General features: G+C 44.0%; 1 protein-coding gene across 1 annotated transcript in view; it reads left to right on the top strand.

The window, feature by feature from the left end:
* LOC131266152 (dual specificity calcium/calmodulin-dependent 3',5'-cyclic nucleotide phosphodiesterase 1-like) overlaps positions 1-26,083 on the top strand; it is a 115,424-nt gene that overhangs the window by 70,955 nt on the left and 18,386 nt on the right. The window contains exons 2-5 of the mRNA XM_058268519.1: positions 4,211-4,570; positions 10,591-11,035; positions 11,560-11,673; positions 14,113-14,391. Of these exons, the coding sequence (XP_058124502.1) occupies positions 4,211-4,570; positions 10,591-11,035; positions 11,560-11,673; positions 14,113-14,391 (1,198 nt within the window). The remainder of the gene's footprint in view (positions 1-4,210; positions 4,571-10,590; positions 11,036-11,559; positions 11,674-14,112; positions 14,392-26,083) is intronic.

Here is a 26,083-nt window from a genome sequence, read left to right as displayed (position 1 = left end):
AAAATGCTTCACCAGCCCTCGTACTGTACTGGTTCAACCATCTTCCGAGGGGCGACGAGCAGACTTAAAAGTCTCCGAAAGGAACATCGCTTCCGAAAACGTCATCTAAGATGGTGGAACGAAAATGGTAGGTCTGAGACTGAGTAGCAGGAAAATGGGTTTCCCTTGGTGCGGGATTTGCATTTGCTACCTTCACTTAATGGAATTACTTCTCCTTGACGTTGGGTTTCGCCGTTACTTTTACGCTAGTAGTAGGAAACAATGTTTATAAAGACTATTTTTAAACCCTACTCAATGAACTCTATTTACGAGCGATATAAGTGGGAGAAGTTTCTTAATTGAATGTACTTGAATCAATTTTAATTGTATTGTATGTAAGGTGAGCTGAATTGTAAGAAGTTGTATGAAATAATGAGGAAAACGAAAATCAACAACTCAAAGAGCGTACCCTTCAGTCAACTTTAAAGGTCCAAAGAAAGCAACATCCCATCCACATTCGAGGAATTAAACTTTTGCAGATCTCAATCCGTAATGGTTTGGTCGTACGAACTTCGACAGATACGACGTAACTTACGATGGTTCAATGCTTTTCATCCCATCCCGGCTTGAGATTGAAGGTGGAAAACTTTTGCCCAAGTATTTTCACCTTGGATGTAGGTGGACTAACCTTGGCCATGCAACCACGCTCTTCAGGTTATATTGAGGATACTTAGCCTTTGCGAAGGATCCACCACAATCGAGCTGCTGGCGGCTGTTCAAGTGAAACTTTAGAAAGCCCTTGTATCCGGTCATGCGGAAAAACAGTAAACTCTCTCTCTTCCCTTTCGTGTTTGACCCTTTGACTCTTTGACAACCGCACATACGCAATAGCTAACGCAGGTTCATCCTTCGGTGGTATGAAATATTCGCGAGCAGCTTCCACCCAACCACGACACCGAGGAAGCCTTGAAATCCGAATGCAAACAACCATAACTTCCCTTTAATGGCTTTGCGCGCCACTTTACGCCACTCGCATCCGCGGGCCCCTGAATCGCTCAAGAGTTGAGCCATCAAATATTAACGGTCGCTGTAATAACTTTTCCACACTCCAATCCATCACGTGCACGAGAGCACCGTGGGGTCGGTCGGATGTCTGCGAACGGCTTTTTCCAGTTTGAGAAGGGATTTTAAAACATTTCTTTTTACCTTCTACTCCGGGCTCTGTCATGCTTGCGCCGGGTTCGCCCTGCTACATCTTGGCGATAAGCTAGGCTCATCCCTTCGGTGAGAAGTACGGGAAACATATCAATCTGGTTCGCTCGCTTTTTGCTGCCCGGCACCGAAAGTGGCTGGCAGGTGCAAGTGGAACGGATTAGCACCTTCCCATCAGCAGCGGGAGAAAATCCTTTCGGGATGAAATTAGACGTTTGGTTCAATTAAGTTTATTACCAATGAGAGCACTGGTTCCCATTAGAGACAATTTGCTTTGCATATTTTATCCTCAACCTTCCCACTTGAAAGTAATTGCGTTGATGTGGAGCTATATTTCTTTACGGGTTCATAAATATAATTCTGTCACATTTCTAACATTACCTAAAACGGCACTAGAGTAATTTTGAAAATTGATTATGTTCACATACAGTGAATCTTTGACGTAGAAAAGTCTCGAACTCCAATCAATTAAAAGTCATCAAAGTGTCCGAAAGTATGAAATCAAAGAGAAGTGTGTACCTTTCAAATAAATTCCCTATCGTTTGACTTACAAAGATACTCACTCCATATAAAGTAAGTCTTTAGGTAAATGAAAAAAAGAGTCACTTTATCATGGCTGCAAGAAAATAAGCGTGTTGGTCTATATAATGAATACCAACCAACCAACGTTGTTTCTTCCCAGTCCCAGACCATTCCCATCGATCCATCCGTAGGAAAGAAAGCTCACCAAAGGAAACTTTACCCCACACTGAGGCCACCGACTGCGCTTCACTTTAATCAACCTACTTCAAAGGACGTAAAAGCAAAATGCAGAAAAGACAAACATTTCACCTCCGATTGCAATCGACAGTCCAGTGGAGCTTCCTTGGAGGTGGAAAAGATAAATGGACGTCTCTATCCACTCCATTCGAGCGCAAGGAAGGTCGAGATTGTCTTCCACAAGCCCAACATGGTGTCCTGTGTTTGTCCCGTGCCGTCTTATGGTTCAAAAGTGTGACTCTCTTCTTGTGAACTGAACTGAGAAGCCACCGTCAATAAAGGAAGCTTTCAACTGCGTCAATAATAGTACGGTATACGGGTCACCATATATGGAGGTGGCTGCCAACGAGGTGCATGATTTATGAGGATGTGCTTCCCTGATAGTTATCCCATTTTCTCGACCACCGACTCTCGATGGTGCGCGCGAATGAGCTCATAAATGTTTATGAGCTACTGTCTCCGGTTCCATTACGACTGATAAGCATCGTAGAGGAAGAAGTTTCATTAATTGAATTTCTTGAACCCATGCTGACCTAGGACGAACTAGCGAAGGCTCTCGGTTGTTGGTGATAAAATATTTACAACTTGCTTTTCAATTTCGACAAACTCTGATATTTCCAATGATTGACCTAAACAAGACAGTCGTTGCTATTTTCAACTAAATAACTTCCACTCCGAAGAAAACTGCAAGGGACTTAATTAAGTTTTTAAATCAACAGATAAATGTCAGTCACTAAAAGAGATAATTCCCTTATGTAACAACATGGTTGGAGTGTTGGAAAAAAAATTACCACCCAGCATGAGTTAATTTCCAACGCTGTCATAAGCAAATTGTGTAACACTTTCACACTTGTCGGCCACCATGTTCCGGGCCAGTCGTCACGGAAAAGCCGCACATAATTCTGCGAAATTATATTATGTGAGCATCGAATAATTAGACTCGTGCCGCAACAGCCCCGATGGACTCCACAGCCAGGGAGATTAAATGAAGCGATCACATCAACCGCAACCTGTCAGCCTAGCAGCGTTGTCGTCGTTAATTAAAATGAAATCTCACCGCACTGTTGTGACATTCCGTTTGGTGAACCCCGAGTCCGGCTTCCGTGGACAGGGAAACGATTTCATGTTCCATCATGATAGACTCCCACCATTGCTAACATGCCAATGAAGCGCCAAATAACTGTGCGGAGTATAGCAACAACAAAAAACTGGGTGATGTTTTCAAAATCAAATTTATATAGCGCCAGTGATCTACAAATCATAATTGCATCATTAACAAAACATTGCCATCGAAATAGCCAATGTATTCCATGATAAATCGCATCAATCACAAAGCGACGGAGTGATTGTCAATGATAAGAAAGTAATTAACGGACGCAATGGAGGCGCCTGGTGTTTTACGATACATGCTTACCGCTGTAGTACACATGTTTGAATGAATGAAGTAAACTCGAACGCAAATCAATACAATAACCTTTAATATGCTTAATATGTTGAATAAGTTGTTTTGTTAAACTAGTCTTATTACTGCTATATTGCTTGAAATAGAATTACAATGTGCAAAACCGGTGCAATAGATAATTGCTTCCATTAGGAACGTTGAATTTCTGCTAGATTGTAGATAGAAAAATGCTTTTAGAAAAGTCCTTGGTGACAGCTGCTTCAAGTAATTTAAAGTTGATTCATACAATTGTAGCAATTTTTTAAAATATTTTAAACAAAATCAACTACAAATAATATTATTTTAGCAAGTTTGCGATAACGCTGATTATGTCGCTTGAAGGTAAAGTATTCCGTTTTTCCATTCCAAAATAAAGAGGCTGTACATAATGACGGAGTGTTCGTCAAAGTCAATAAACTTCGATTTAAGGTTGAATAAATTTTAAAATTCTTTTTTCTATTGGATTACCCACAAATTTTACTAAGTATTATCTGCTCGTTTCCCGTGTTAAACTCTGAGCCTGAGTCTAAGCACTACAATTTTTAAAATATATTTTCAATAACAAACCGTAAAAAGATGTCTTTCGTTTTTCTTCGTTACCAACTACCTTGTTCAATGTGGCCTAATTTAAAAAAACTACATCCCACGTTAAACTCTTTCTACGTACTAATGTAGCGCCTGCCAGTTGTTACTTATCTTATCATATGTTTCTTCCTTTTTTTCTCTTATCTTCTCTTCTCTACTTGCCGTTTTCGCTCAAATCATCCACGCCCACACATCCTTCTCCCTCCGCAACGCTTTCGTTGCACCACCGAACAGTTGCGAGCTCGCCAGAGAATAAATTTACCAAAGATGATATAACCCTTGCCGGAGCTGGTCCAGGGCGCGAACCGTTGCCCTGCTGCGATCCGGCCACGTGCCCCGGTCCAACCACCAGCTACGGATCCTGCGGGCCAGCAGCAACCACGCAGGTTCCACCGGCCTCGGCCGTGCCCACAGTCAACCCGGCCACGGGCTCGCAGCAGCAGCAGCACCACCACCAACAGCAACAGCAACCACAGTCCGCTGGCAGCAGCAGTTGCCATCCGTATCATCAACACTTTCATCATCACCATCACCATCACCATTGCCATCAGCCGGTGCGGGCGGATTGTCTCTCCCGGAACGGCCACATAGCAAGTAAGTAGCAAAGCCCCGGTTGTTTCTTTTCCGGTTCGTAAAATGTTTGCTAAGTGTTTGTTTGAGTGTTTTCTTTGTTGTATGCTACCCTTTTTTGATCGCTCTTAGAAATGATTACAAGCAGTAGATGTAAGACTACCAAATATTTAACCCATTTTAATGTAGTTTGAAATACTCTTATATCACTTCTGGAAAAATGCAACTAAAATGCAGATAAACATGGAGCAATATACAATGCAGCAAGTGCTCATTCATGTGGTGATTGTAGAAATATAAAACATACATTCTAAAAGCAATAAGCAAAAAAAAGCCGAATGCACAACTAATGCTCATCGGCATGAGCTTTTTAGAGAGCATAAAATAGAACCATGTCTGCTGTCGAACGGTTGACCTGAACATCACAGCAAACAACACAACTGTTTCAAATCAGCACCACTCAATTAAACCCATTTGCTTTCGTCCTACCCCGTTCCCTTATCGCAGTCAAAGCCTTACCTTATGATGCTTATGACCACGAGTGCGGAAGTACCTTCTCGTTTGCAAAACGTACCTTCGTTGCATAAGAAACGTCTCTGCAAAGTGATATTCATTTCAATTAAATCCACCAGCTCCCCCACTTTTACCATCCGTTTCCGCTTTCGCCAAACGGAAGCTAGTCCACTGATCACCTTTGTTTGCCACCGCAAAAGAACTGAACAACCGTAACAGCCTCCGCAATGTTATTGCAGGCGATGGCTAATCGAGCGGTCGTATCGAAATCGTACCCGGTTGTCCTACGCACTCGTCGTACCCGAGAGCCGGTGCATACCGGACAATCGACCGCAACAACCAACGGTCATATAAGCAAGATGTTGATGTAAGCCATCCGGCGGGGGAGGGGGTGAACGAGCACGCAAAAGGGTGGTACGCTTCAGGCAAAAGTCAAACCCAGACAAACCGGTACAATTGTAATCTCGGGATACGGTTTCTTCGCATGCAGCTTCGCAGCGCAACCGGAAAGGGAACCGCGGACTAATGAAAGTGCCAGTAATCAAGACCGAGGACGGAGAAATTTTCCCCCGGGGGGGTGTTGGGGAAGTTGTGAAACCGATCCACTCCATCCCACCCGGTCTGTGAGCTATTTCTCATTAAGTTGGTCTAACGATCCCCGGGGCTGCGGTATGTCTCCGGTATAAAGCCGGAGCTAGAAACTAAATCCTACGTCACAAGTGCGTCTGCTCTGAAGAGTGAGGAAGAAAACTGGGAACTTCGGTAGGAGGTGGAAGCGCATATTTTGCCAGGAATCTAATTTATTAAATTTGTTGCAATAGCCACACTGGTAACTGTGGTTCTCTTGGCTCTGAGAGAGAGAGATATTTCCCTGGGAATTACTAATGAATCCCGACACGTCGCTCGTTAGGGTCCCTCCGCCGTCTCGAACGAAGGTCCGACCGGCAGACAAATTTCCCGGCAGCGTTCCGAACTGTCCCAGAAAATCCTTTCCACCCTCCGGTCGCATAATGTTGATTGAAACGTTGACCAGAGCTTGTAGTGGTGGTGGTGAAGGACGGGAAAAGGGCAACATTCACTTCGGAAGATGATGAAGAAATGACAAATTCCTGTCACATCCTGGACTCCCGGACTCAAACCGGTTGCGCTACCGGTTTGAAAGACGGCGAGGAAATTTCCATCAGACGAAAACCGAGCCCGCCTTAAAATTCAAACCGAAATCACGTCATAATGAATCTCGTTTGGGGGTCCACTTTTAGGTGGATTTGTGTCCAGTTGTAGTCCATCACTGGACCATGGACAAGCTCTCAAGTGAACGTATTTACTCCCATTTCTTCCCAACCGGGAGGGTAAAAACGAAACATAAATATTCAAAATAAATATTGCCATTTAAAGGTCGGACCCGCTCGGATGGAAAAAGGTTCAAAGCGTAAGGCCGGTTAAGATCTCCAGCGCAATGAAACTTGGGCTAGACAACAATGAAACGGTTGAGAGTATTTTATTTTCGTAATGCATATAAGTCAACAGAGAGCCGACCCTTGATGATTTTTTGTAGATAGAAATTTTGGTTTGGAGGTTGGTTGGAGTGTTTAATTTTAGGATTGCTAAATATTTCTCCTTTGCCGTATTGATAATTGATCTTAAAAGATTCTTTAACAGAACGAGTCATTTATTCCTTTGCTCATAAAATTCATAGAACGAAAATTCAACACAACACAACCATAACCCAAATTGGCGTAGTTGAAAGTTCGAAAAATTAAACCTCGGATCATTTATTTGCCCCCTCCTCAAGATCATGGGGGAACAAAAGTTCCCGTGTATGTTGTGATAGATCGGATTTGTTTCGAACTTGTAATGATGCTTGTTAACCTTCCATTCTCCAACAAACCTTTTGCTCCCTCCCCCCTTTGGCCGAAGCCAATATCGACATTAAGCTGACAAACCAGAACAAGCGAGGGGGTAAAGTTTATCCGTGGTACGTCTAGCGTGGGACTTAAATAGCTTTCCATACACCGATGGGACGGGGATGGATTCATGATCCTGGTGAGCACAAACTTCGCAGCAACTAGAAGCACTCGCCCCCGTGTTTTGGGGCGAAAACAACAACCAGCTGTTGGGGGAAGTGCATGGGTGAACTAACCGAAATTTAGCCTACCGTATGCAGAACCTCCCCAGGTGCTAACCACATTGCCAGCCGTGCGCTAACGAACCGTCAGCTAACTTCATTTACGGTGTTGTTGTGCCGCAACGCCCGCCGGTGAGCGGACGTGTGGCGTTGTGTGTGTTCCAACCAAGTTTAGGTTAGAAACGATCGACTTAGGTTGAATTTGCTAATGAAGCTATCCTAGCGCAAGATAAACTTGGACTAGCAGACAGCAAATATTAGCATTTCTTAAATATGCTATACAAACAGTATTAGCATGATTTTTTATCAAAACACACCATGAACTTATCGTTTCGTTGTAACAAGAAACAACATATCAATCCAGACGCATGGAAAATCAGGCTAACGAAACACCCGACGTTGATGTTGAATTTTGGAACAGCTTACACCGAAATCTGACATGCTCCGGCTTGGGCTTAGCTTTGTTCACATCCAACATGCGGCTTTTGGAGCCTCTAATCCCGACAAAACAGTCCCACGTTTCAACGGTTGGTGAGGGTTTGTAAATTGAAAACCGTGGTTAGCACCATTTCTACTTTACATTCATCGCGCCAACAACCCACATTGTTCAACTCGATGCAGTACGATGCAAATATCAAATAGCTGGCGGTTGCGGCCGGTCGGCAGTAATTTCCGTGTGCACTCCATTATGGGATCAAAATGCTAGCGCCCCCAACATTAAAGCCTCTTTCGACGCCCTCGTCAGGGCCGCCCTTTTTCACCCTAGACGTCCATTATGGTGGGTTACAGTCACAATGGCATTCGTTTCGATGGCAAACCACACGCAATAAACTATTTGTTGAATTAATCCCGTTTTTGCGTCGAAACGAATCGGCGGAAAGCGGAAAAAACGTAACCCGCACGTAGCATAATAAAGTATTTGGTAGCATCGTTCCGGGACTCGGGAAATCGATTACAATATTAATGCAACCAAACCACTCGGAGGAGGTGGGGTAACAAAAACAAAAAGGTGTTATGGTAGCATTAAGAGTGCGAGAAAAGTAAATCCGGACGAAATTAATTAAATGTCCACACTGGTTACTGGCAGTCGAAAAAGTGGATTTGTGGTTTTGTTTTCAGAATTCGGTTTTATCGATTTTCCTTTTTCAATTTCGACTAATTTAAATGGATTTTTTAGCCTCGAAAATGCAGTCGTTTGTTTCGAATATTAATTTATTTGCGAATATTAAAACTCAATTGAGTTTATAATATTTTTCATGGATTTTACTGAAACGTTTCCTTGTATATTGCGAGCATGAACATTCGACGAGAAAACTATCAAACAGATTCCCTGACATTCTCTCCAACTGAAGTATTCATAGAAACCCATAATTAAGCTTCCCACAAAAACCGGTTGACCCAATGGGTGGGCCAAAGCCTAATCAACAATTAATTAGTGCACATCGAGTAAATCCACCCACCCACCCAGTAAGGCCACTCCAAGCCACTGGAAGGCACCGGAAAAAGCGCCCTCCCGCCGTGAAGCTGCCACCGGCATTCATGCGGTGGAAAAATGGGTCCCCGCCTGCATTCCGAGTCACCCAATGGGGGAAGGGAAAGGGGGGTGGAGCCGGTTTCCATGAAGCGACAAAAGACGCAAGTTGACTTTGCGTAATTGATCGTTAACCTTCAACACCAGACCGAACTGACCGGCAGGCAAAACCGACCACCGGGCGCCTCCATCGGTGGGTGCTGATAATGAAGGCCATGTGACATTATAAAAGCGAGCGAACCCACGCCCAGCGCAGGGAGACTTCCGGGCCCGGACCAGTAATGGACAATCGCACCGTGTATAGGAGATGACGGTAGCCGATGCTGGCGCAATGCTTCCATTTGCCATTTTCTTTGTCCCGCCAGCTTCACGTTCCCGAAAACCGTGTGGAATAAAATCGTGGCCAACCATTCCCAACCCGGAAATGTTTGACAACATTGGGAAAGGTTTCGGGGCAGCTGGGCACCGGATCGGCATGCGGACTTTCGCCAGTCAAACATAACGCTGCTCGTTATGGCAACATTGTGGTGTTGTCTTTACCGACAGTCTCCCTTAATCAGTGGATTTCATATTCAACACGGAAAGCGTCCAATATGGTGCTCCGAACGTGATGCTTTCAAAAGCAAATGCTTTCCAACACAAATGGTGGTTGCATAAGAGATTCCGGATGGTTGAATTGGCTTTTGTTTTCTTCATGCTTCTTGATGCGAATAATAAAGGCACCGTACTGTTGCCAGATAACTGAAAAAAAGAGGACTCATTTCATAACAATTAGCACGGGAAAGATTAACACAACATTTTCCTTTCAAATTCTTCCACAATCTGCAAAAGCCGTAAGCTCCGTAAACAGAGGAGGAAAAAAATGGTTGATCCTGGACCGGAATCGACCGAATGCACCATTGCAACCATCAATCATCTGTGCATTCAACCAGCTCGTTTTCCAGCTTTTTCCCCAGCCTGATAAATGAGTCACCAGCGGGAAGAAATGGACTCCGGACTCGGTTTTCGATTCGCTCCAGCATCGATATCGTGTGCGGAAACTCCGTTTCCGTTTTTTCCCCGTTGAAGGGATGCACTTTCGCGTGGTTGAATGGAACGATGGGGTTGCTGTCCAGTTGGTAGACAATGTATTTCGTGGAAGCTTCGTTCGAACGTGGTGCACACAGATGCACCACCAATGTGGTTGCTGCAACTGAAGCAGTCATACCGTTGATGTGAGGCAAACATCAATCATTCAACTATGGGAGCTATTTGTTTCCTCCGGTGCCATCAGTGCATCTATACATGCCAGTATACCAGCTCGGTCGGATGAGGTGGCAGAAATGTTCTGTTTCGTTAAGATAATTGATTCCCAGAAGCACAAACCAAACCCAACTCAGTAGATTTTTTTTTTATTTTTAAAACACATAAAAAGCTTCTATGGAAGTAACAAAATTACTCAGAAACCATTTAAGCTTGAATGACTAATGATGCAAAATGGATTGAAAAAATTCTCATTAGCAACAGTTGAGTATTTACAATTTCATGCTTTTAACTGGTAATCAATTTCAATCCATATTTAATAACCCCCGGGAGGATTATCCAGTGAAAGTATAGTTGATTAAATTTCATGATTCGTAAACGATGTAATGAAGTTACCGATCGGTAGGTTTGTTCATGTCTGTTTTAAGTAAATTATGAAACCATTTAATTTGGCTCATCATTACAGTGGAATTCATAAAGCAATAAATTTGATTTAAATTTCGAGCCTAAGGGAAAGCCACTGTCTATTACAATAACCTTTGGTTGTGTATTTCCAAATGACGACCGACCTAACGATTATTTATCTATAACCTTTTCTCACTTCCTCCCTCTCTCACTCTCTCTCCCCCACAGAGCAAGGAAGTCTGACGATCGTGCGGCGAACGAATAGCCGGAAAAATACCAACATCCAGCAGCAGCTTCAGTACCAGGAAGCGCTGGACGAGTCCGACTACCAGCAGCCGGCATTCGGGAGCGACTCTGGTGCCGAAGGTAGCGCAGGGGGAGGGGCTGGCGGAGGCGGCGGCGGCTTCGGCGGGGCGGCAGGCGACAGTGGTGGTGGTGGGCCGGAGGGCGAGTTTGGTCAGCAGCATCCGCCACTGTCCGAGTCGGAGCTCGCCTTCGTCAACAGCCAGCTAAGCCGGGAGCTCGAGAGCATGCAACCGACGGCCGGGGCCGCGATCGTCGCCGCGAATCGCACCGACTCGACGACCGGGGATGAGCTGGACACCGTCGACCTAGCGACCGACAACTTGCCGGCTGTCGATACACCAGATGCATGTGATAAGGCCGCAGTCAGGTAAGAGATTTATATACACCACCCCACTACCTGGAATTCTAGGTTTGATGTCTCAAAAGAGTCACATTGACGATGCCTTCCGCCTCAATAAAAGCTGATGGGGTTGTTTTTTTGTTTTTTATTATAAAATAAGAGTTTTTTGCAATAAATGCGATAAGGATTGCCTTAAAGTTGGAAAAATGGTGCGGTAAAAAATTTTTGCAGTCGGGCATTTTAGAGAATACAGAAGAACTATTTCTCATACAATTCAAATAATAATTTTTACATTCCAAATAAAACACAAACCAAAATTTGTTAGTTAGTTGCATTAGAAAAGTCGAACTTGTACTTTTTAAATCACAGTCAAACTGCACATTAAATCAAAGCCCCAAAAAATACACAAATAATCCCATAAGAAACTTCATTTAGTTCATTCCATTCAAATAAACCCAGCTAACTACAAGAGACTATTCCTTTAACCCTTCCTAAATTAAGTAATTTAGGTTCAATACGTAATAACTCCTACCGTTTCCTCCACTTTCCAGACTACGATGTCTGCTGCGGCAGCTGCAGCGAGGCGAAATTTCCGCCGAGCTGCTGCAGAAAAACCTTCATTACGCCGCGCGCGTACTTGAAGCCGTTTTTATCGACGAGACAAAGTAAGTACGAGCCCACTAGCACCCTTCCCCCAACGTCGGTCTGTGAATGTGTGTACGGTTGGTGCCGCACACGAAGCCGAAATCATCTTTCTTAGATTTCCCTAGGGTAGTACTAACATAAACCATCGGAAGAAGGGATTAGAAAAGCTATACGATGGACTGAAGTAATTCGTAAAATTCTTACTATGTTTAACGTAAAACTTCCTCAAGTTAAATGAACAAAAGCAGCCAATTTAAAGTAAAACTAAATATTTTAAATATCAAAAAAGGAAAATGATTACCATCGTTTCAATATTGCAGCAAAAAAAAACTATCAATATAAGAAATATGAAATGTGATCACAGTTCAACACTTTCCACTCTTTGACACAGTTTGTCGATCCTTCTTCGGTTCGACCGTAAATCATGCGGCCATATTTCATCCCATCCAGCGAACTTCTAGACAAATAGGGCATATAATGGTGCTCGACATTTACGACACCACTGTTAACCGGAAAGCCAGACCCCTATATCACGACAAACAACCTTTTTTATTATCATAATTTCACATACAGCTTGATAGATGCGAGTGGCAAATGGTGGATTGTAAAATTTGTCGGTCCGAAATTGAATTTTCACGACCCATAAGGCACTCAGGCTCACGCTGATGCTGTTTCCTAAGCCCCCCGCCGTAAGGATGTACGGGCCAATTCAGCAGACAGCATCTGCAGTGTGTCTGCAGACATTAGCTAAAGCCATGCCACCGAAGAGAGAAACACCACGTCAGCGAAAGCTTTAGCAAAATTAATGATACAGCTCGACTAATTTCCTCACGAGCATCCAGAAATAGCAGACATTAGGATCGGTAAAATCCACTTCAATTTGATAAGTAAATATCACCATCAATCCCGCCAGGTTCGCCACCCGGGTGGACTGGAATGGAGATGACGCAGGGAAAAACAGAAAAGGAAACAGTAGCACACTCCCATACGAGGCAACGCAGAACCGGAAAGCAGGCAGGAAAATGCTCCATTTGCGTCGGTATTGGCGTTGTCGTTAAAGCACTCACTCAAATGGATAGCATCACGCGCTTCTGCGAATCCTACGGTTACGATCACGTCGATGGAACCGGAAGGGGTTGGGGTGGTTGTGGGGGGAGATAGAATAGAAGACAAAAAAATCCTGTGGTCCTTTTCAGTACACACACACAGTTCGCACAATGTACGTTGGACGACGACGACGGAGAGAACAATCCAATTCCGTTGAAATGATTTCAACATCATCCGACCATGTTTCCGATGCTCTCCGATGGATGTAATATTATTTTACCTAACTCTCCCGCAACCCCCCTATCCCCCAGCATCCATGCCCTGCATTTTGTTTTTTGCACGCAACCACGGGTCGGAAGGTCAGGTGCTAGAGCATCAGAGCAGGATGGCGAGTGCTTGCGAGAGATGAACATTTATTTTCATTTAAAAATCATTCCAAGTAACTGTTATTGTTTCATTCGCTTCCGCTGTTCTACTGTTGGGGTTGTGGCAGAAAGCTGTCCCACCGGGAGGACGGATGGGCGCTCACCACCGCCCCCTGCATCATGGTTGGAATTTATGTTGCTCCAGTTGACGGAGGTCGCTCACAATCTAACGCCTCCCAGCTGAGCTACCGTTTCGGGGTTTGATCCTCTGACATGTCCCTTTTTGTGTGAAACGAATGAGTGAAAATACTACCGATTTGAGTATCCTTTCTCGGGGAAACAAACACGTGGAATAGATTATGTTTTCCGCTAGAGATTAATAGGAATAAAACGAACGAGTAACAAAAGTCGAGAACAAACATCAGTTCTTTGGTTGACTGTAAAATTCACCGAATTTAAAGTTTTGAATTCAGTTCTATCACAGCCCATTTCTAAATTACGATAACATATTCCAACACGATAGGAAAAAGAAAATACAAAGTATAATTCAATAACTCTGCAATATCGAAACGACTGTATTCATTTTCATGTGAAAATATGCTGCAATTAGGGAACTTTATTTTAAAATTTCCTCCAAAATGATGATCATCGAATATTCACAAACAATCCCATTTACGTCGTGCTTTTCCGCTGAAATATCGTATCAAATATTCCATCCATACCATTTAAACCCAATCACAACGGTTTACACGTTGCTAATCGAAATTGAACTATTTTCTATCTTGTCAACGTTACAACTGATTTGCGACGAACTAAAAACACTCCTAATTCGATAAACTCGACGAACGAAACGAAAACACAAAAACCATGATCGAATCATTTGCCTAATGGAAAATGAAACAAAACTCACACCGATCACCGCCGCTCGGGTACACTTTTCTATCCCGACCGATCACCGATGAAAAACGCAAATTAAATTACACACAAATGGATGAAAATTGTACCCCGCCCCGCCCCCTTTCGTCGCCCCGTGGCTTCATATGACAGTCAAGACGGAGGCGCTGGAGGTGGAGGAGGCAACGCCGGTGGCGGAGGTCATAGAGCAAACGCTGGTAGTGGTAGTGACGGTGGTGGTGGAGGTGGTAGCGACGGCGGGGGCTCCAGCAGTACAGCAGCGCACGGAAGCAGCAATGCCGCCGGCAAGGAGACGCACCGGGGCGCAACGACGTCGGCGCCGCCGACGCACGGGGGGCCGACGGGGCCACCGGCCAGCAAGAGCGTCATACAGAGGCGACGCTTACGGGCTCCGGTTTGGGCTCGGTCCATGTACGAACGGCAATACCAAGCAAATGCTCATCTTCTAACCTTGTTTTTCTTTGGTTTTGTTTTTTGTAGCTAACTTACTTTGTCACTCACTTGTTTTGCTAATTTCTTATCTACCATTCACTTACTTCATCTTTTGTATGTGAGCAACATTTTCTGTTTCTTTATTGAGAGCCTTTATCAATGCTTCTTTTATAAAAAGCGTTCACTAAACCAACTTCTCATAGTTCTTTTTTGCACTTTTTACTTCTTGCGAGACAAAAGCACTTTCAAGAGCAGCTCTTCCCAACAGAAATAATCTTAAAACTTATATGTTTTCTCTGCCACGTCATTTTATCAAAGTTGGCGGTATAAATTTAAATTGTGTAGTAGGAAATAAATCACTTCTATTACACGCTCCCAAATTAATATGTTTCACGAGTAGCTCCACCCCGAACGACAACTCTGACAAATGCTTGTTAACTTTTAATTAATCTCCAACCATAATCTTTTTCCTTCGCTGGATGAGGGGGAGAATCGTGCCATCATTTTCTTCAGTATTTTCCTCTAACTTCGACTGTAAATGTTCACCTGTCTCTTCAGAAGATGAGAAGACGAACGAACGACTTCGCTACCCGAGGCACTTCCACCCGTCGGACAGACCTACATTAAACCAGACTGAACAAACTTCAGACTTCGTTTATTTCGTTGCTTTCCCATTGGGAGACAAATTTTTGCAACAAGAAAAGTTCAATGCACGACAACGGAAAAGAATAAAGTGTATTGCGTCTAAGTTTATGAGCCGATCCTCTTTACCTTAGATGATCCCCTTGGGTTTGCAAGGGAAAGCAATGACAAAAGCCAGCACGGATGAAGGTGAAAAGTTTTCTGTACATATATAAAGGCGTCCTGTTTTTTGGCCTCCCTGGTGATGCGTCTTCATTATGTTATTAATTTAAGTAGAAAATGAACGATCGACGACATTGAAACGCATTTATTTTCATTTGTTTCATTAATGAACCGCGTTGGGTCAATGATAAAATTGCCAAAAAAACAACTTACTTTTCATCCCATAAAATTATTCAAACCCCAAATTGTATCAGTGTAAATCACTTCCACGAAGGATAAATGTCTACTTTCCCTACCGGCACCGACCTGATATTATTATGAAACAACTCGGCAGGAAACATTCCCGGGAAATCAAATTTAGCAAGCATTGTTGTCGACGTGAAGCCTCATTCTATTTTCGGGCGAACACGGAACTTTATAATTGACTTTATCAAGCGCACGTTGAGCCTTCCAAATCCAAACACGTGCATCCTTCCGCTCGGCAACAGCTTCCAGCCAAAAGGCCACACACCAAACACAGGCCACACAAGGGCAGAGGGAGCCCTGTGTTTTGCCCCCGCAAGGAGTAGCATTAAATTATCGATTGGGTCGAGCCCGGGGAGCTCAAGCGGACAGATAAATCTTTATCGTTCTCGTGCGGCCGCCTTTCGGGTCGTATAATCAATTACACCAAAACCCAACCCCGACCGGGAGGATGATGAAGAATTCCAGGGCTTGAAAATACACAAACACCTACACGCACCTCGGAAAGGTTGGAAAAGGTCAAGAAATCTTCCCGTCCGGAGACACTTCAGCTTCCCGGAAGGAACGCTCCTGTGTCCGGAAGTCGACGTCGTTCAGCTCCTAATCGAAGACAAATAAAGTCATCCCTGGCTGGCGGGCAGGTTAAGAGAAGAGCTTTATAAACCTTCCTGGAGTGAGAATGAATTAAATTTAACTTCCTAATGAAGTGTGATTGGTGTTATTTCCTTCAGTTCTCGCAACAGCTCTCGCAACATTGTGGTCGAATCGCAATGTTGAGAGTGTTTCTTAAATAAGAAAAAAACATTCCAACAGTTCTTCCGATACAGTACAATTTCATGTTTTTCATTTTCTCTTTTAAACATTTTCGAACCCTTTTTTAGGCCCGTTCACCATCGAAAATATCATCCGATCGGGTATGCGCGCGGTCTGAGCGCTCCAAACGTCACGACGAAAGGCGTCGGCCAGCAACCAACGCTGGCAAGGTCTGTGGCGGGTCCATCGAACTGCTAGCGCCATTTTTCTAACTTTCTTTTACACAGCAATAAGTGTATCGTTTGTGAAAAATGTTTCTGCAAACTCATCTCTACTCGATGAAATGCATAAGCATATTGTTTGCAAAAGAAAACGCCCGCTGCAGACAAGGGTTTCCAAACTTGTTTACCCAAATGGATAGTGTGTTTTGATGGAAAAATCACATTCATATTTAATGGTTCAATGGTAGAAGCGTTTGCTAGACAAACAAGATACAAATAACCATTTAATTCAAATGGTTGTTTATTCACCACCTTTAGTTTTAAATTGTACCAAATGCACGGTGTCGTCCATTTCAAAAGTCAATTCCTATAAAATGTGACGTCCAGTATCTGACTCCCTTCGATATTCGTTTCAGAGGGCAATTTATTCGGTCGTTAATTGAAATGTTGTATATTGATCACCCAATTTTCGGGCTTGCGGCCACACCATCCTTTAATAGGAAGCCATTCGCCCCGTTCCGAAACCACGTAGAGCGTCAAATGGGCTCTCGAACCACCCACACACACACTCACACTCAATGTTTGATGTTCGTTTGCGGCACCAAAAACAACAGCACCAATGAATGCACAATCGTTCCGCCCCATTATGCACGATTCGCAATGGCACTGCATCAACGTGTGCACCCCGATGTTATGTTGACCCCACGCTTTTCCACGTTGGCACCGGGTGTGCTTGACGGGGTATGCACAGCAGGTTGGAAATGCAGACAAACACCCACCCAGAAGCGGATGGGCTTTTGGATAAATATTTGCACGTTGGTAGCCGCTTACGGTCACTCGTAATTTATGCCAAACCGTTTCGAATGGCTTCTCTGCTCTGCTGGGAATGTGAAATTCTAAGGAGGAACCGTTGTAACAACGGTAAGAGCCTGACTTCATATGCAATCAACATCGGATTGGTTGAACATCCTAAATGCTAGTGTTAATGGTTAATAAGAAAAATGGAAACACAATGTTTATGAAATTCTTTTACAATTTATAGATGTTAAAAATGTTTGGAATTGATGTTCAAAACAAATGGAAGATCATGCACGCCACTAACACAATATTGAAACGATGACACCGGCTCCCATAATACAATAAAATCAATATGACAACTCATGCACCGTGCATTGTCAACTGCTGTGCATTCTAATAAACCTTTATTAAATAGCTTTTCCCCCCTGGGATTCATATTTTCCCAACCAATGTGGGAAGTACCATTAAACTATATTTATGATTGTTATGTGGCTTTACGCACCACGCATAACAATTCATAACCATTTTCTTCCCAAGCTAGTAACGGGTCCTGTTCGTTTGCTGTTGTTTGTTGCCAAACGCCAAACACGCTCGCGGCAGTGATTCGAATAATTGAGAAAAACGGCACGCTCCGTGCAGCATTCGATGCGAACAATATTTAAAACGGAAACCATAATAATTGACCACAACAAAACGTTCGGGGAATGCACAACGAAAATCGTTTCCACTCGGTAGAGATGAAAAACGATAGCAACAGCGATGCGCTCCCGTGTAGAGCGTGTCCGGCATCACCATCATAAAACTAAATCGAGTAGCTAACGACGTTGTTTCTGTTTCATTAAATCAAAACGAATGCTCGAAGGGTAAGGTTTCGAACGGGGGCTATTTTGCCCCTGCGTTTACCAGTTCGTTCCGATTCCATGCGCCATGAATTACGTGCGTCATCGAGGAAAATTGTACTCACTTTTGCTGAAACCTCCTTCAACAACTGTCCAATTACCCGGCAGGAGCTGAATGTCCGAGTAGCTAACCTAAAAATAAACAAATCAAAGACGAATTTTAGAGAGGGATTCGAATGAATGGAGCCCTGCCTACAAAAAGCTGAGTTCAAAGAGGACAAATTCTTCTGCTATCTTCTCGAAAAGCAATTTCCAAGAAGCACTCTCCGGTTCTGCTGACCATTTTCCATTGCAATAATTAGGTAGCAACCAATCCAGGGGTTGCACCCATCGCAACGCGATCAAATTATCCTAATTGTAGGAATAAGAAAAAACATTTCTGCTAGCAACCGGAAATACGAAAAATAGGATCACAACCTTTTGGACAGCCTACTCTGAACGTTTCCAGGCAATTTTAGAAACAAGCAAATAGTTAGAGACTGTCCTTGCAAACAAAAAGTCCTCGCAAAATGTATACACCATAATGGATATGCTCATGGAAATTAGTTTTAGACGAGAATAGATAAATCTGAACATTATTTACTTTTCACTTTTCATGTCCTGGTGGCAAACAACAACTAAAAAAGAAATAACTGGCACCTTTCTTTTTTAAAAGTTTAATAAAATAGAAACAACACTCATTACTAACATGGCTAATGATAACATAAATTATGAATCAACATGAAGCAACCTCAGCTCGATTAATAAAACTCATAAAAGCAAAAAAAATTAAAAACCACCAGGTTTTTTTTGTAGAGAAAGCTTGCCTTGCTTTGGGTTGTTATCGTTAGTCCTATGGAAGTTTATTGATTTGAAAAGTGTTCCAAAAACAACCCTTTCCCCTGGCAACGTGATAAAGTTTTAATTGCTAACAACAGCGCAAAGCAAACCCAACGATCATCCCGTTTTTTTTTTTTCAATTATTTGTTTTATGTTTGTTGACTTTATGAAACTTCATCAATCGCACCGCGCAAATTACACCGGAAAGTCAAAACTAAACTCCAATCCCACGAAACAAAAATCTTGCTTGAAAAAGCTGTACCGTTGCTTATTTTATTTTCTTAAACCCCTCGAAATGAAATTAAAACTGTTACAAGATGCTCAAGAGGTAGCGAAAGCGGTACTAGATATGGCAATTTGTACCGACGTCAGCGGTAATCATTGGAGCTTTGCAATAATCCCTCGGTTAGGCCTCATCCAAAGTCGGAACAAGCACGAAATGGAAAATAAAATTACTGCCAACTTATCGCTGTACAATTGCTGATGATGTCTCAAAACGAACCTAATGGAAAGACCCAAAAACCAATGGAAGATGAATACAATCATGATGCAAAAACTGCAATGATCTGTAGCGACTACATGATAATCCTTCCATTTAAAAATCTCAAAAATAAAAAGCATCAACTTGTGATAGGAAAAGCTATACAACGCCTTCCCAAGAACGGATATCACGTAAATACTATTTCGATACAAAGGTAGCCAATCCGTCGACATCAGCAACTCATTGTTCGCCGGCGCTAGAGCATAAATTGGATATTGGATAGACGAGGGAAAAGTGAAACGCCCAAAACTGTGAACCACCAGGCGCCTCCATCGAGTGTATTTCAATGAAGGCAGAACCATTTGATTTGTTTGCTCAAAGTTTCGCCTCACTTCGCTCGGATTTGTCCTCCGGTGAAGCTTACGTGTTTCCGGTGGCACGAAGGATTTATCGGCGAACGGATTACTATTTCACCGGGCGGCAAACCCCCGAGCCGCATTTCCCTTCCGGCGACGGTAAATTCTTTCGCCCGTGTCGCTTCAAACGGAAAACTGAAACGACGTCCATGTCGAGTGCATCTGATGCACCACATGTATGTCACTCCTTCGCTTCGTTTTTACGGTATTTTCTTTCGATTCCACCTCTCATATTTTACTTTCCCGTCGTCGACGACGTCGTTGTACTGATTTCGTTTTCCGATTTCACCCGCTCGCCGTTTCCCCGACCCAAACCCACATGCATCCACGTCGCTTGTTAGTTGCCTTCGCTTCACTTCCGCTATTTCCGCATGAATTACTACACATTCCAAAGCCGGAACCGTGCACTCCTTACGTACACCGTTACGACGCCGTGCTGAGTCAAGAATTCTGTTTGACTTGTCACCACCAGCGAGAATGCAAGGCACGCTATAAAGGTGCGCCGGGAAATGGGGATTGGAAGATTCAACAAAAAAAAAAGCTAAACTACTGGAAAATAGCAATACGTTAGTTTGTTGCGATGCACCAAAAAGGGAGAAATAAAGGGACGATTTTGCCGCTTAAGAGGAAAAGAATAAAAAAACAGAACTGCATTCTTGCCCGGAAAGCAAAATAAATCCTAGCACTTACATAATTTTTCTGTCGTTCTCGGTCCGCATTTTTCATGTGCCCGAACTAGGTGGAAGTGGGTGGAAAAACTGGGGCAAAAAGAATACCGAAATGTCACGATGAAAAGATTGATTCGTACTGCTACAAGCACTGGGTTTTGAATTGCAAACGGAAGCGGTGTCAGTGGAAAGAATGGGATAAAACCTTAATGCATTTAAATTGGCAACTTGAGAGAAAAAATCCACCCAACAACTTTATTTAATTTCTGGGCAACAAAATTATCCACTTCAACCAAATAACAAAGACAAAACTTTTACCCTATTTATATCAAGAATTAATTATGATCTGTCCATACATCATTTATTCAACACAGACACATAACGACCTTCCAAATCGAACGAATTAGTTCCCTCGCGGGCGCAAGATCCATCACTAGGAATACTTTCTTAATTAAACAGACCGCCTCACAGAGCAACCTCGGGCCCAACCTCCCGTTGAACCCGTTGAAAGGACGCTTTCGTTTTTTATGGTACCGATCCGTTCCATCTCCATGGTGGATGCGTTTTTCCGATGAAAATAAAATCCGATAGCGATCGGAAACGAAACACCCGAGGAGCGAGCAAAAACAAATGTTAGTTTGTTGGCGTGTTTGGTTTGTTTGTTTGCCGACCTCTGAGGTGGCACGTTCCATCTAGTTTCGTGTCACGTTCGAAGCGAAGCAAAAGTGTCTCTAGCTTTGAAAGAAAAAACCAGCAAAAAAACAACCCACAACCCTTTAAACCTAATTGCACCCTGGAAAAGTGCGAGGGGAGGCAAAACATTGCGAACAAAATAAAACACATCGTCGCTGAAACGAGTTCCTCCGTTCGCCAGGGAGGGAAGTTTCTGGTCTCAGCTAGTAGATTAATTCCCAGATATCTGACACGTAGACGAGTGCTTGTTTGTTATTTTTTTTACTGCGCCCGGTTCTTTCCACCCTTCGGCTTTCCTTGCCCCGAGCGTGGAAGGTTTGCCAGGATGGATCGCTTCCGTTTCACCCTCGGCACGATGTAATTGTCTTTAATCGTCGGGCGTAGGTGGCGTCGGAAGTACGCGACCAACGCAAGTAACAACAAACGAAGGGAAGAAAAAAACGCACACACACACACACATACACCCAACCCCGGATGGAGTTCAGTTTAATTGAGAATCAATTAGACCACGACACGAAAACCCACCATTCGCTGTCGCTAGCGGTTTGCTACAGGTGTATCTTATTGCTTTGTCCCAGGATGTTGGTCAGTGTAAGCCCCAGTTTAGAGGAGTGTTCGAGACCTTTCGCCCCTCCATCCACTACCCTTTTCTCTGTCACAGTCAATGTCACTCCAATGGTGGTGGACCTAGTTCCGTCAACCTTTTTCCCCGTGGATTGCATCCCGCTCGCAAGGTACGGATCACTCGTTTTCCATTACAGAATCGATTTTCTGTTTGCATGCAACGGAACTACCACCACTAAAACCCACCTAGAATGGGATGTCCAGTGGACCGCCTTTAATTAGAGCCATTCGGGAGGGAAATAACTCGATACTGTGTGTCTATTCTCGGGGAAACTATCCTTGCCCCGCTTCCGGTCCGTGTCGGAAAAGCGTACCTTCGAGACGTTCGTCATAATTATAACTTCACTAACGACAAAATGGTACTGCGAGGGACGTATTTTTTTCCTACCGGCTTCAGTCCATCGTCAAACGTCCGATGTGTCACTACTGGTGGTAACTTCGCGCCGGGGGTTTTGCGTTCGTGAGATTCGATACATTCGATACATAATTTACGATAAAGTTTACGACACTTTTAACCTGCCACGGTCGGAAGGTTCAGTAGTGGTTCCGGTGGAGTGCGGGAAAAGTATCCGTTTTCCCAAAGCATCCTTCGATGTGGCAGCTTCGTTGTCGCACCTGAACGGACTACTGTTCGATGAATCTCAACTCGATGATGTTTCGACGGTGCGAACATACGATCCGCACCGTGGAGCGGTTGGAGAAAAGTTACTGCTCGTCCACTACCACAACGACCACGACAACCTCGACCATGAAGCGCCGCCGTCCGGAGATCATGTTCTGCCACGAGCACTGCCGCTCGGTCGCGATCGATCTGGTGAACTTTCTCATACGCTATCAGTACGAAAATAGGTAAGGGTGCGCCGAACTTTTCAGACCGGATCCTCCACACGTCGAACAACGGCTCGTCAAACGTTTCGCGAATCGATTCTGTAGCAGCCATTTCCGGGAGCCACAGTTTAATTTTCCATCCGCGGGGGAAAAGGGTTGTGTTCAAATGAAGGGCAAAAATCGAAACGAAACAACTCACCCGTATCCCGTCCAGTGCAATGGTTAATCACTCCGATTTGACCTGCCATATGCTGCTTGTCCTTCACATTCAGCACACGAGAGAAGGGTTTTCATCGGTTGAATGAAAATACCACGGTTACGGGGTTATGAAATCGAAATATTCATACAATGTTTCCATCCCTCCACAAGTGGGCACCATTCGAATTCGACGGTCAAATAGTTATGACGGTTCGTGACCCCTTCGCTTAAACACACACACTCCGGGTAGCCAAATGACAATTGAAACATTGTATTTTCCAACTTTGTGCCTATTTAATCGCTACCATGGAAACGCGTTGCTGCGGTCGAGCGTTGGTTTTCGTTATGAAATGCGTTTCGTTTACTCTGGTGGTGAGTAAAACAATGGTTTTGAGTTGAACAACTTGAGCATAGACGAATTTAGCTCTTCTTGAAATCGACTAAAAATTAGAACCAACTTGGCTTTTAGTTCATTTCCTGCGGAAAATGCAATCAAATATAATTTTAATAAAGGACTACACAATGAATCTTTTGGAATAACCTGTTCACCAAAAGAGAAACCAGCAGGTGCTCGAAGAAACTATGGTTATTGTCAGTTTTAATTAAAAATTATACTTGCATAAAATGGAAAAAAATGTTCGAAAACCGCAGAGCAGAGACGCAGTCCCTTGATTTAGAATAATCAGCGGTTAAATCTTCCATTGAAACGAAACGATTTTGTTTCCCTCCAAAAATAGCTCAAAGGATATCGCTCTAATTTAATTGGCCACGGCTTTCCAATCGCAGCGCCCGCCATAATGTTCGTAATAATGGATTCCTAATAGAGAGAAATGTCCCTCACACAATCTTCCCACCCCAGGAGGGTGGCAAGAGGTGTGAAACGTGCTCGAGCGCTAGGTGATAATCCCAATGTGGGCCCGAAAGTGTAATCTCACGAGGTACGCCGGGAGGGCCGGAGCAGCGACGACGGGAGGTGTTCGTGTAAATGTGATTAAAGCTTAACTCCAGGGTTACAAAAGCCGAGCCCTACGGCATTCGCCGAGAGACCCTGGCACAGAGTAGGGCCATGACCGCGCGGGCCTAATGGCTGGTTGGTGGTGCCGGTTCATTTCGTCGGCCGGGAAAAAGGTCCGCCGGGGGATCAGAGATCGTCGGAGTTGTCTAATTTAAGCTCCCGGCCAGCAAAACCGCATTTACACCAGGGGGGAGGCCGGAGGGAAATATCTTCCGAACCGGATCAGCCGGAAAAGGGTCGAGTTTTCACGGTCGAGCGGCGAATGGGACCTTATTAAATTTTCATCAGACGCCCACCATCGGGAACGGCTAATTTTCGGTATTAATCAGAGCGATTAGAGCGCACATAATCTCCAGTGCAATCTTACGACGAAGTAGGACGCTTGTTTTTATTTCTATTAAATCAACCTAATGGAGCCTTGTGGAAAAGGGGTGGAAATGGTGACGCCACAGTCATCGGTTTGTAGTCGATTACGCCTCGGTACATCCTGTTTACTTCCGGAAGGTATTAGCACACCGTTCTAACTCCATTACGAACGCCCGACTGTGTTCCCATGTTGTGTCCTTGCGTTTTCTTAATGTAGTTTATGCGGTACATCCTCATGTTTGGTGTTTCCACCGTAACGTTCTTCTTAATGCGCCCCTGGAAAATCTCTCCAATGCTCGTGTCGAAACACAATGATTTATGGGTTTATGCCAAAGACATCCGAACCCATCACTTCCGGGTCTTTTCATCCATTAGGACGAGTCCTTGGTGCCTTGGCATCTGAACAGGGGATTATTCAGCGCACACACACAAACGTACAAACACATGATCGAACCGTTTGAAAGCTCCCGGATATGGGCCAGAGTTTGCGCCGGGTCGAATGCAGCGCGACCTGCGACGGACGACGGAGTGAATCGATCTGTCATGCGGCCAATAACGGGACTCGTTTTCCGCCGACATCGACGTCGCACGATGGAGGCGCCCGGTGGTTTTCCCCGGTACGCGAGGCGCGCTAGGGGTCGTGATGACAGAGACAGAGTCTGATCGATACAATGAGGCACAGAAAACACACACACACAACATGTGCTCGAGGGTATGCACTAAACACAATAGCTGGGAGGGGGCTTATACTGCCGTGCTCGTCGTAAAGTAGTCAATGAGTTGGAAAGGCACGCATAAGAGGCACGCTCTGTTTGCTTGCAGCCAGGTCGATCCATCCCGGGACACCAGCTAGAACGATAGAACGGAGGCAATTGTCGCTTCCACACTGACCATGCATTTGACCGCTATTGTCGAAACAAAGTCCACCATCGGAAATGACCTCCCTCCACCCCCATAGAACAGGAGCTTATGAGCTTCGGCCGGAACAGACGGTGAATTTTATGCACAATTAAATCGCTTTATTCACGTGTGTGCACCGGAAGGAATTATGCGATGCAATAGCAGGCGCCTTAAGTCTTATTGATTTAATCATGCTTTCTATTGTCCAACCAATGTTTGCGTAAACTATTACCCTCTAAGGATCGCTGCCAGGGTTAGCAGAACAAGAGGAAACTATAAAGGCAATACCGAGTGAGTATTCACGCCATTTCTGCAAATGAACTAGGGACTCCTTAATTAGGTTGGAGATTTTTTATTAATTTATTTCTCTCCCTTGCCATCCTAACCAACCAACTCAGCTTTATCAAAGAAATCGTGAAGTAAGTAAAGTGTGTAAGAAATAATCAGAAAAAGCTCAACACAAACGAACTGTAATTGTGCCCTCGTAAAAAGCAATTCTTCTCCCCGCTTCGTAGCGGAAACAACGCTGATTAATGCTTCATTCAAAGCGTTCATTTCTATTCTGGCACTAATGAACATTGATTGTAGAGACAACTCTCACATTGCATTGGTTTATGCAGGAATGTACACTTAAAACAGTAAGCAGAAGTGAAACTTACAATGGCATCAAAACTACGCAATGTGTTTTCCAATGAGCATAGAGTAAAATGAGCTTTTCGCTGAACGAGAAAGGGCATCTAAAATCCTCCATGGTACAACTAACAACACAGCCTGTATCTGTATACAATACCATCATCGTTGGGTTGCACTTGCGCTTGAGTTTACGTGGAGTTTTCAATCAAACAGGATGCACATTTATGTTCTGGCTAATTTTTGTTTGAACGCAACGAAGCGCATTTCTCACAATGCCAAGCTTGCTGCAGTTGTGTTTACAAACACACACGC

Source organism: Anopheles coustani, chromosome 2, assembly GCF_943734705.1.
Source record: "Anopheles coustani chromosome 2, idAnoCousDA_361_x.2, whole genome shotgun sequence".
NCBI classification, from domain to species: domain Eukaryota; kingdom Metazoa; phylum Arthropoda; class Insecta; order Diptera; family Culicidae; genus Anopheles; species Anopheles coustani.
The sequence above is the reverse complement of the archived record's forward strand: the minus strand, read 5'-3'. Positions and strand labels throughout refer to the sequence as shown.